Source organism: Myzus persicae, unplaced genomic scaffold, assembly GCF_001856785.1.
Source record: "Myzus persicae strain clone G006 unplaced genomic scaffold, MPER_G0061.0, whole genome shotgun sequence".
Lineage (NCBI taxonomy): Eukaryota > Metazoa > Arthropoda > Insecta > Hemiptera > Aphididae > Myzus > Myzus persicae.
Genome location: NW_019103922.1, coordinates 328296 through 340892, shown reverse-complemented (window position 1 = coordinate 340892; position 12597 = coordinate 328296). Strand labels below are relative to the sequence as shown.

The following is a 12597-nucleotide window of genomic DNA, read 5'->3' as shown; positions in this document are numbered from 1 at the left end:
TGATTGGCTGACCGTTAGGCATGGTAACCGCGCTGGCCGATGGACCGGCGGACGGAGCCGTGGGTAGTGAGAACGATGGCAATGGTAACACGCGATCCGACGAACGTCAGAACGATGAACGAATCGAAGACGCTGTTCAAACGCCCAAAGATCCCGCTGAACACGGTATGAACACTATACACTACAGTACATTTTAACACTGTGTTATTACGATTTTAAAATAGATGGTTGTGCACACATTATTATGTAATATGCGTACATATTATCTATGTGTTACGGGTAGATCGCGATGTGCACGTGTGACTTTCCGACAAATTCCAAAGTCATTTCGATTAGGTCAAGTCTTAACCTGTTTTGGTACATGGACCTCTTTAAATACAAACCATGGTCAGACCCCACCAAAAAAATAAATAAATAAATAACAATATGAACTAGACAATTTGGACTAGCAGAGAAATTATGTTTATTGGCGATTGTAACATTAAAAATGTCATCGCCCTACATAAAGATTGCTGATGTCAATTGGACTGCATTTTTAGTTGAAATTCTCGATGTGCCATTTCGTTTGATCTAAAATCAATACTTATAATACCTATATAACCAACAATAGTGTTGAAATCCACAATAAAAGGATAATAATATGCGTATCCAAGTGTCTGTTACTGAATATAGGTAAATTTGTAATATCTAAAAGAAAAAATATTTATTGCCTACTTATTAGGAATAAGTAAAAGAAAAAAAGGATATAATAATTAATAAAAAATTATATGAAATTAAATTGTAATCACAACAATTAAAACTAAGTAGTGGTGAGTCATCGAATAGTATGAACTATTTCAAAAAACTGTTTTTAGGTGATTCAAAAAAATCCCAAAACCTGTGGACCTTCGAGTAGCCCCTTCAGACTCCTAGCGTCCGGACCACCAGTTAAGAAACTCCGGATTAGGTAGTGCGATCTATTGTAAATTTTTGTTGAATTATAGAATTATAGTATAACGATGTGTATATTATGGAAAATAAAATAAATAATGACTTGTTTATACGGAACACTTAAAAAAGATTTTTTAAAAATATTGAAATTCACATTGTCATCAAACATAGATCAGAGTTGGGGGTGGTTAGGTCATTTAAAATGGAAGTAAATAAGAATAATAATATAAATTTAATGCAGCTATCGGTACAAAAAAACCTCGTCGTTGATAAGTATAACTTCGACAACGATAAGAGCGAGGGATAGAGGAACCTTAAGGCTAAAATCCATGATAATTGTAATCCCTATTTATGATCCTTTGCATGTCGAACAAATCTTTGTGACTAGTCACGGTGTTGAATGAAATCTTAGGACATTATCCGGAATCTGTTATCAGATTTACGAAGAACTGTTTTTAAGATAAGTATTAAGTGTGTTATAACTACTTATAACACAGATTTACCGTAATTGAAAATTCCATAAAATCATAATAACTCTTAAAATAATTCTCATTATATAATACCTTATTCTTAACTGTATCCGACATTTTGTTACTTGCCGTGTATGATTCGATCCTTCATTCTGTGACCACAACGTTCAGTGGTTGAAACTAAAATGTCACCAAATATGATGCTTTTTAGACATATTGTTGAAATACAATATAATATGTTCTAAAAATTATAAACTTCTGGGTTTAGTTACCACATTTTACCTCAGTGACGGGTAGAATTACTTGTAAAATAAACCCAACTATTTCGATAGACACATTGATAGGTACTTTAAAGCATTTAAAATAAATTAATTTGCATTTAATTTTAACCAGAATCGATAATAAAAATAAAAACATTAGTAGATTTCTCCAATTAAAATCAATGAGCGTAACCTATCACCGAGTCTGGGCATCGCATGATCTGCCTGTAACATGTAAATAATATCATATTATATGAATGTGTAAAACGTCATAATGAAATATAATTACAACATATGTGCGTATGAAACAAACTTCCACAGCAGTATTTTTACACCGTTCTTTGTAGGCATTAGGCACTAGGCATTATTTTTCGATTTTTTTGGTAGAACGTTTTATTGGAATGCACCATAATATTAGGCTATATTGATACGATTTTATTTCTCGTTGATATAATAATATTATTTTAATATAGCGCTGAAGGTCGTCATGATTTATCATGTTGTATGTGTGTAGACTATAATAATTACTGTTTGTATTGTAATAAAAATATTAATTGCGATTAATTATTATTCTACGATGTACGTGTAAGTATAACAATGTCTCAGTGACCAGGTAAGCATATCAACTACATAATACTATTGAATTATACCTACATCGAAAGCACAACAACATCGATACGTTTTGTTTTATTTCGTATTATTTCAAATATAATGAATCGTTTGTTTTGTTATTTTTTTTTTACAGGGGAACACGATGTTCGTGTTTTGACATTAGCTGAACAATTCATAGCGGCTATGCCCGATCATATTAAGGTAAGTACTTAAACTTAAGACAATATTTACAACACCGTTGTTTTTAATTTAACTTAGGTACCTGATACAATTATTCTTACAAGGCATTATAAAAACTTTAACACAAATATAATATTTACATATATTGTTTTGTGAATAGACTATGTCATTTTTTTAAAAATTTAGAAAAACGACAGAAATAATATTTTATATGTATTATAAGTGCATAGATGATGTATCTAATAGGTACAATACAATGAATTATAAAATATTATAAAAGTCATTTTAATATCTGTACTTTATTTGGAATATGACAATCAATCGAATTAAACTGAATACACATTATCAACAATATTATAATATCCTAAATTAATTACTGTGTTAACGAATAGAATGAAAACGGATCATACGGTAAAATTGTAGAATCATCAATAATTACAATGGAAGTGCTTGACGATCCTCCATCATCTGTGTCGTCGTGCTGTTTTGATACCAACTCTGAAATGAACACGGAATTCAACGAACATATTGTTTATCATTATCGGTAATGTATCATTGAATACATAAATCTTCTTCTTACATAATAAAACGCTGATATCTATATCAACCAACTTAAGTATTGAGTATTAGTTTAGTCTACCAAGTACCCTTACACTTTTACAACGATTTGTACTTTTGTTGGTACCCACGTCTCACTTTAAAACATCATAGGTGTAATATTAAGAGGCTTTGTCTCATCGGTGTTTTAATCAGTATTTTGATTAAAAATATAAAATATCAGGATTTGTGCTGTTGATATAATTCTAGGTGTCGCAACAGTCTGCATAGGATTTGAAATCGCATCGCGTTTATAAATTCCACTGAAAAATAAAATCCGAACAACTTTTACACCAGATAAACACTCCAACACACACACTTTAATAGATATATAGTGCTTTAGCAATAATCTTTCCAATAACTATACACCCCGAGATTGACTGTAATAACTAATACTATAAATATCCAAAATTAGCAAATGATAATACAATATTATTTCAATTTGCAAGTAAATACACGTTTGCTAAACGACTTTGCAACATAATGTATAAGCATACTATAGGCACACCTAACTGGAAATTAGCAATAAAACAATTACCGTAATTAGGTGCACCTAGTCTGATGAATAAAACATGTTTCAATTTAATTATGTTATCCAGGCAAAAAGATCGAGAAATAGAAACTCCCACGTCCAGCACCAGTTTANCTCAATGTAATTTTAAGCCGCGAAGACTATGGGCCCTTTACATACGTGGGCCCCGGGGACGTGGCCCCCCTTGGCCCCCCCCTTAATCCGGGCTTGATTGTAACATTAAAAATGTCATCGCTCTACATAAAGATTGCTGATGTCAATTGGACTGCATTTTTAGTTGAAATTCTCGATGTGCCATTTCGTTTGATCTAAAATCAATACTTATAATACCTATATAACCAACAATAGTGTTGAAATCCACAATAAAAGGATAATAATATGCGTATCCAAGTTTCTGTTACTGAATATAGGTAAATTTGTAATATCTAAAAGAAAAAATATTTATTGCCTACTTATTAGGAATAAGTAAAAGAAAAAAAGGATATAATAATTAATAAAAAATTATATGAAATTAAATTGTAATCACAACAATTAAAACTAAGTAGTGGTGAGTCATCGAATAGTATGAACTATTTCAAAAAACTGTTTTTAGGTGATTCAAAAAAATCCCAAAACCTGTGGACCTTCGAGTAGCCCCTTCAGACTCCTAGCGTCCGGACCACCAGTTAAGAAACTCCGGATTAGGTAGTGCGATCTATTGTAAATTTTTGTTGAATTATAGAATTATAGTATAACGATGTGTATATTATGGAAAATAAAATAAATAATGACTTGTTTATACGGAACACTTAAAAAAGATTTTTTAAAAATATTGAAATTCACATTGTCATCAAACATAGATCAGAGTTGGGGGTGGTTAGGTCATTTAAAATGGAAGTAAATAAGAATAATAATATAAATTTAATGCAGCTATCGGTACAAAAAAACCTCGTCGTTGATAAGTATAACTTCGACAACGATAAGAGCGAGGGATAGAGGAACCTTAAGGCTAAAATCCATGATAATTGTAATCCCTATTTATGATCCTTTGCATGTCGAACAAATCTTTGTGACTAGTCACGGTGTTGAATGAAATCTTAGGACATTATCCGGAATCTGTTATCAGATTTACGAAGAACTGTTTTTAAGATAAGTATTAAGTGTGTTATAACTACTTATAACACAGATTTACCGTAATTGAAAATTCCATAAAATCATAATAACTCTTAAAATAATTCTCATTATATAATACCTTATTCTTAACTGTATCCGACATTTTGTTACTTGCCGTGTATGATTCGATCCTTCATTCTGTGACCACAACGTTCAGTGGTTGAAACTAAAATGTCACCAAATATGATGCTTTTTAGACATATTGTTGAAATACAATATAATATGTTCTAAAAATTATAAACTTCTGGGTTTAGTTACCACATTTTACCTCAGTGACGGGTAGAATTACTTGTAAAATAAACCCAACTATTTCGATAGACACATTGATAGGTACTTTAAAGCATTTAAAATAAATTAATTTGCATTTAATTTTAACCAGAATCGATAATAAAAATAAAAACATTAGTAGATTTCTCCAATTAAAATCAATGAGCGTAACCTATCACCGAGTCTGGGCATCGCATGATCTGCCTGTAACATGTAAATAATATCATATTATATGAATGTGTAAAACGTCATAATGAAATATAATTACAACATATGTGCGTATGAAACAAACTTCCACAGCAGTATTTTTACACCGTTCTTTGTAGGCATTAGGCACTAGGCATTATTTTTCGATTTTTTTGGTAGAACGTTTTATTGGAATGCACCATAATATTAGGCTATATTGATACGATTTTATTTCTCGTTGATATAATAATATTATTTTAATATAGCGCTGAAGGTCGTCATGATTTATCATGTTGTATGTGTGTAGACTATAATAATTACTGTTTGTATTGTAATAAAAATATTAATTGCGATTAATTATTATTCTACGATGTACGTGTAAGTATAACAATGTCTCAGTGACCAGGTAAGCATATCAACTACATAATACTATTGAATTATACCTACATCGAAAGCACAACAACATCGATACGTTTTGTTTTATTTCGTATTATTTCAAATATAATGAATCGTTTGTTTTGTTATTTTTTTTTTACAGGGGAACACGATGTTCGTGTTTTGACATTAGCTGAACAATTCATAGCGGCTATGCCCGATCATATTAAGGTAAGTACTTAAACTTAAGACAATATTTACAACACCGTTGTTTTTAATTTAACTTAGGTACCTGATACAATTATTCTTACAAGGCATTATAAAAACTTTAACACAAATATAATATTTTCATATATTGTTTTGTGAATAGACTATGTCATTTTTTTAAAAATTTAGAAAAACGACAGAAATAATATTTTATATGTATTATAAGTGCATAGATGATGTATCTAATAGGTACAATACAATGAATTATAAAATATTTTAAAAGTCATTTTAATATCTGTACTTTATTTGGAATATGACAATCAATCGAATTAAACTGAATACACATTATCAACAATATTATAATATCCTAAATTAATTACTGTGTTAACGAATAGAATGAAAACGGATCATACGGTAAAATTGTAGAATCATCAATAATTACAATGGAAGTGCTTGACGATCCTCCATCATCTGTGTCGTCGTGCTGTTTTGATACCAACTCTGAAATGAACACGGAATTCAACGAACATATTGTTTATCATTATCGGTAATGTATCATTGAATACATAAATCTTCTTCTTACATAATAAAACGCTGATATCTATATCAACCAACTTAAGTATTGAGTATTAGTTTAGTCTACCAAGTACCCTTACACTTTTACAACGATTTGTACTTTTGTTGGTACCCACGTCTCACTTTAAAACATCATAGGTGTAATATTAAGAGGCTTTGTCTCATCGGTGTTTTAATCAGTATTTTGATTAAAAATATAAAATATCAGGATTTGTGCTGTTGATATAATTCTAGGTGTCGCAACAGTCTGCATAGGATTTGAAATCGCATCGCGTTTATAAATTCCACTGAAAAATAAAATCCGAACAACTTTTACACCAGATAAACACTCCAACACACACACTTTAATAGATATATAGTGCTTTAGCAATAATCTTTCCAATAACTATACACCCCGAGATTGACTGTAATAACTAATACTATAAATATCCAAAATTAGCAAATGATAATACAATATTATTTCAATTTGCAAGTAAATACACGTTTGCTAAACGACTTTGCAACATAATGTATAAGCATACTATAGGCACACCTAACTGGAAATTAGCAATAAAACAATTACCGTAATTAGGTGCACCTAGTCTGATGAATAAAACATGTTTCAATTTAATTATGTTATCCAGGCAAAAAGATCGAGAAATAGAAACTCCCACGTCCAGCACCAGTTTAACCTTAAGTCCAGTGTCGAGTGCATCACAATGTTCGCCAGCATCACCGCCACCGACTGCTGCAGATCTATGCGAATTCCTCCATGCTTCATCAAACAGTCAATATTTCGAAAAGAATTTTTCTAATCTTACACTGTCCGGTAAGGGTTGTTTTAGGATTAAAAATTCAACGAATAAACAAAATCTATTTTTCCTAAAATATTATCCAATACGTATAGATTACGAACAACGGGAGTTATATGAGGCGGCCAAAACTATTCAGAAGGCGTACAGGACGTACAAAAAAAGAGAAGAAGACAAAGAAATTTCAGCTGCTTCGGTCATTCAAAATTATTATCGCCGCTACAAACAGGTTAGTTGATTGATAAAAACAGACTAAATTCAAATATAATCTCTTTCTAGAAGTGTGATATTTTTTAAGTTAAACTAGATTAATTTTTGTACCTAATATTAATGGTTTATTAATTGTTTAGTAATTAAATCGTATGTTTTTCTCACCAGTATGCGTACTACAAGCAGATGACAAAAGCTGCGATTTTAATTCAAAATCAGTATCGTACATACAGAAGACATAAACGGTTTAAGAAAGAAGCTCCTCGTTACACCAATAACACGTTCACTGTCATTAAGTAAGTACGAGTGTATACTTCAATAATTTCAAAAATATAATGCAATGTATTATATGATATTAGTACATTTATGTAATATTCATTATTCATATACTCATCCGACCCATATACTTCCATAATTACTATTGTAACCATCATACAAAATAATTTTATTTCTTTAAGCTGTATTTGAATTAAACAAATTTTTAGAACGAATTAGCTGTATATTAATTATGTTAAATATTTCGTTAACATTTTTTGTTCCACTTTTAATTTTAGAAAAAATCAAAATCAGAAACGCCAAAATCAAGCAGCTCGAAAAATTCAACAATTTATGAGACAATCCAAGAATGGGTAGGTGTTGAATAATTTTTGTTCGTTCAAACTGCTGCTGTATAACAATAGTTGTGTCAAGTGTTAAATTACTTAAATTACCATGAACACAATATTGTTATGATGTAAAGGAAACAATACTTATTTAACTCCTTACCACCAGCATAATTGTTCAATTGAACTAAATGTTTAAATTATTTATTTACAGTACGTCTCCTCCTGCCACTGTAAGTCGAATTATCTAATGCGTTTCGTAATAAACCTACATGGTACATGTATACAACCTAGCATCATGGTGTCCGTGGTGGACTTTGGGTGTAGATAAATTAACTATAGTATTTGTTAGACTTGATGGTTTAATTTTTACTTTGAATTTAAAAAAAACACGATTCTCGTCAGCATTTTATACTCGTATTTTTGTTTTTTTATCATTATTCTTGGAAGTAAAATTAGGTACTTGCAAGTCCACCGGGACATCATGATCCATTTCAAATAATTACCTTCTGGCATTACTTTACAGCGCTTTTCGCGTTTTACATGCCATTATAATTTATGTCGCTTTCAACTCTATTTAATCGCCTATTGTTTTAATGACACGTTTCAGATCAACGAACGCACTTTTGGATCTCGTAAGCGAGAAGCTAACGGCAATCACAATATGAAATATCCGCCGACAAAAGTGGCCCAATACTCGACACTCAATCACAACTGATGTCTGACATTGAGCCACCATATTATATTATTATTATTATTATCTAATTTAATGTTATTGCGTAATTGTAAAATATGATTTACCGTAGAGTCTTAGACTACATCAGCTGTAGTAGTTAGTTTCTTAATGTCAGCGTTTAGATTGTTTAGTACCGACGTAGGTATAACAGATATCTTCCAGACAGTTGTCGTGAAGACAACGCGAGTGACGGGACTCGTCGACGTGTTAAGACTTGTTTAAGCTGAAACAAACACGTACCAATTTACTATTATTTTAGGTATTGGTGTATAGGTACCATACTGAATAGGCACATTAAAGTTATTAAAAATGTACATTATGTTAAAGACGTCCGCGGTCGTTCGTTTTGGAACCAGTGTGGTTCGACCCCCGTAATACGCATACCTAGGTATATAATGTTATACCGCAGTCGTATTTTCGGTACCCATATAATATTATAATACTATACATGCACATAATATTATTCTGTTTGCGTACACCGCCTTATTCGATGTACTTTATCTTACCGTTTGTAATATTATTGTGTTGTCAAATATTATCAACCCGATTTTATTTTAATTGTTCGACATTTACGTCATCATAATATTGTAATATTTATATATTATTATGTAGTTATTTTTATACACACACACACTGATATTTTATGAACATTTAACGAACTCGCGACGGATACAAAATATAGACGTTTCACCGGGGGCATAGATGATTATTGTTATTATTATTATTGTATATTATGATATTATATTATGTATTACTTACACAAATGTACGTACATTTGTCCATAATGTTGTCAATCACTATCATGTATACGAAAATACAGGCTCAAAAATACATCAAACCGTAGCGAATAGGCGTACGGGAACGGTACACATTATATAGAATTATTGTAATATTATTATTGTTTGGTGTCCAACAACCAACTGCAGTGTATGTACATAGCGACGGACGGATTTTTCCGTGTCAGCCAACGCCCAATGACGATAATTATCATATTGAGGTACATTATAGAGGTAGGGGGACCACGTGGTGCACGTACAGATTTGGCTTTCGTTTTGAGATATTAAAAACCATTAAGTTTTAGAGCGATATTGTGTTCGTCTTTTGTGGAAATACAAAATATTGCCTACACTCTCGGCAACAACAACAAAATCCAAAGGGTGTTTAAGTTTTTACTCGGATGTTTACAACTTACAGTGATCAACATGTAGTTTTTCTCTTCATAATTTCTCTGTGTATATTGTGTTATAGTACATCGTATGCGTATTTCTTGTGTACTTTTTTTCGTTTATGACTTATCATATTATTAAATAATTGTTAGCGCGTTCGCTACGATAATAAATTTAAAAATACTATGATACGATGCAATCATAATTCTTCCTAAACATTTATGAACACTATTTTTCTTCAAATTTGGTCAACACGCTGGATTCGTTTGTTTATTCAAAACAATAATATTAATGTCTTATAGAACCGTTGTATGTGCTGATGAATATTGTTAGAGAAAATTGTATCGAAATGAATTGTCACTTTTTCAGTCTCGGACAAGAAACCGACAGTCTAATTCGAGCATAAGTTTTAGCATAAATACTATTTTAACCGGAACGTAATCGAAACTACTCAATCACAACAATCGAACTATTGAATGCCGTTCATAACCACTATATTAATATTATACTTACAATATTTCAGTCGTGATTCCGTAAAAAATTTTCTCTTTCACACTAAAAACTGTTCAGTGCCACCGAATTTTATCCTCGAGACTGTATAGCAGGTGCCGTTAAGAAACCAGATGAATAATAATCGGCCCAAATTGTTGATGTACGTGTGAAATATAACGCTGCGTGACATTTTATAATACGACATTTGCGTTATCTGGTGATAAAATGTCTATTTTTGTTTTTTATAACGAAATTGTTTCTATTAACATCCTGGGAATTGTGGATTCAATTGTTTGACGTGCAACGACGAAAAGCTATAAATGATAACAATAATATCGATTACGTGATTGGTCTACTGGTGGAAGGGTTACATTCCTATTGAGAAAAGTGCACCTTCTTTAAAACCCGATTGAATGCAGATCCCATAAAAAATACAACACGATTGAGCACAAAAATAAGTACCCATAAATTAATATTTTATACGAAATTCTGGCGAATTTATAATTACATTTTTCATTTAACAATTTAAATAGTTTCCAATTTGAAAACTGCATACTAAAATTAAAAATCAAAACTATATCTAGTTTACAATAATTGTATCTAATAATGAAAATAGTGTAAAAATACTTAAAAAGTTAAAAATCCAAATGTTGATTTGGTAATACAAATTTTCTAAGGTAGCAAATTGTTGACAATTTAAATATTTTCTTCTAAATTCTAAATATTTACTGCCCAAAGTGCCAAATATAAATAATTAATTTAGTGCCTATAATAAAACTTTTTTTCAGTATAACTAATTTATTTGAAAATATCTAATGATACAATTGACCATAGATATATTGATCATCGTATTTGCCGGAATTTCTCATAAAACCATTATAATTACCACATTACTTACAACATTTAAAATTGTATAATATAATTCCTATATTTATTGTTTATTATTCCCGTGAATATGGAAGTGTATGCTTGTGAAAATGTGTACCGCGTTCTCCAATGCACTTCTGTAATTAAAAGTCTAAAAAGATTCACCTTGCATGTATATACAGAGAGTCAATTTGGCAACGTTGCTTAAAATAATAAATATAAATACTTGTGCTCCAATCGGGTTGTCGAAAAGGTCACTAAAAAACGATAGTGCTCAATCTGGTATCATACCGCGATGTACATCCTAACGACTGTAACGCGTACAGTATTGACAATTCCGGGGTTTAACATTGATTTAACAACTAACACGTGTTGATAAACGACCTAGAGCAACGGTTAGATAGGTACTGTATCTAAAAAAAAAAGTTTTTTTTCATGATTTAACTTATTAACATAGGAAAGTGTATAATAGTCTTCCTCTTTTTTCTAACTAATCATTGAATCTTCTATCCGTATTATTTTTCTTACTATACTATAAACCACATTGATTCGAATTTAAAAATAATTATATTTTTTCGAAGCACTTACCTACATAATATTAATAGTCTTTATAAATTAAAATTTCAATATTTTATATTAACTCTTACAATTTTAAAGAATATATTATTATTGCCATATTATATGTTTTTGTTCTTTCCTGAACCATATTTCGCTATTTTGTGTTTAATAGACATCATTGGGTAAACTTATTTTTCTATAGTTATATGATTAATGTAACTTAATACGTCCGATAATAATTATTTACGTATTTATACGATTTTTTAGTGCTGCTCAATTTTAATAAAAATAAGATTTTTTTATTATATTCGTGTTTAATATTGTTAAAAATGATTTAATATATTATTATGATAAAGTATTATGATTATTAAAATTATTAATATTACTATAGGTACCTATTATTATTTTATTTTAGCATTAAAAACTTGAATTTAAGCATTTATTTGAAAACTTTTAGAGTTTAATTATATTGGTTCATAAACTATACTACTGTTTTATTTGATTGTGTCTTAATGTTATAAACTTTTTCTCTTGTGTCCAAAATTGTAGTGTTTCAGTATGTTTTATGGCATTTTTTGGTTTAATAAATATTTAAGTTAAAAATTAAATGTGTTGTATATTGGTCCATGAACGAAGAATCCATTGGCTTATAAATTATCATGCGTCTATCATCATTACCTTATATTTTTCAGCTAGTGCAAGTGTTCCTGGACCCAATAAATTGTATTATTTCAAAACAAAAATAATACTAAGATTATTTTATGCACTCAGCAAATATCAACTAGAGATTAAAATAAGAGTGTAGTATATATTACAGCAAAGTGTAAGGTT

General features: G+C 30.3%; 1 protein-coding gene and 1 long non-coding RNA gene across 7 annotated transcripts in view; one reads left to right on the top strand and one right to left on the bottom strand.

Annotated features, from left to right (window-relative positions):
• LOC111036355 (calmodulin-binding transcription activator 1) overlaps positions 1-10773 on the top strand; it is a 114435-nt gene extending 103662 nt beyond the window's left edge. For 2 of the 6 annotated variants that reach the window (XM_022318353.1, XM_022318352.1), the window contains exons 24-32: positions 19-165; positions 2406-2473; positions 2845-2996; positions 6968-7152; positions 7231-7364; positions 7514-7641; positions 7900-7974; positions 8162-8180; positions 8558-10773. In XM_022318353.1, coding sequence (XP_022174045.1) covers positions 19-165; positions 2406-2473; positions 2845-2996; positions 6968-7152; positions 7231-7364; positions 7514-7641; positions 7900-7974; positions 8162-8180; positions 8558-8665 — 1016 coding nt within the window. In that variant the 3' untranslated portion in view covers positions 8666-10773. Of the gene's footprint in view, positions 1-18; positions 166-2405; positions 2474-2844; positions 2997-6967; positions 7153-7230; positions 7365-7513; positions 7646-7899; positions 7975-8161; positions 8223-8557 lie in introns of those variants that run through there. The other 4 variants (XM_022318356.1, XM_022318357.1, XM_022318354.1 and 1 more) reach the window with 4 other exon arrangements.
• Positions 6221-8860, bottom strand: LOC111036357. The gene is made up of 2 exons (XR_002604760.1): positions 8749-8860; positions 6221-6269 (listed from the first exon to the last, which is right to left on the bottom strand). It is a non-coding gene; the product is annotated as an uncharacterized LOC111036357 (long non-coding RNA).
• Positions 10774-12597: the final 1824 nt, after the last annotated feature.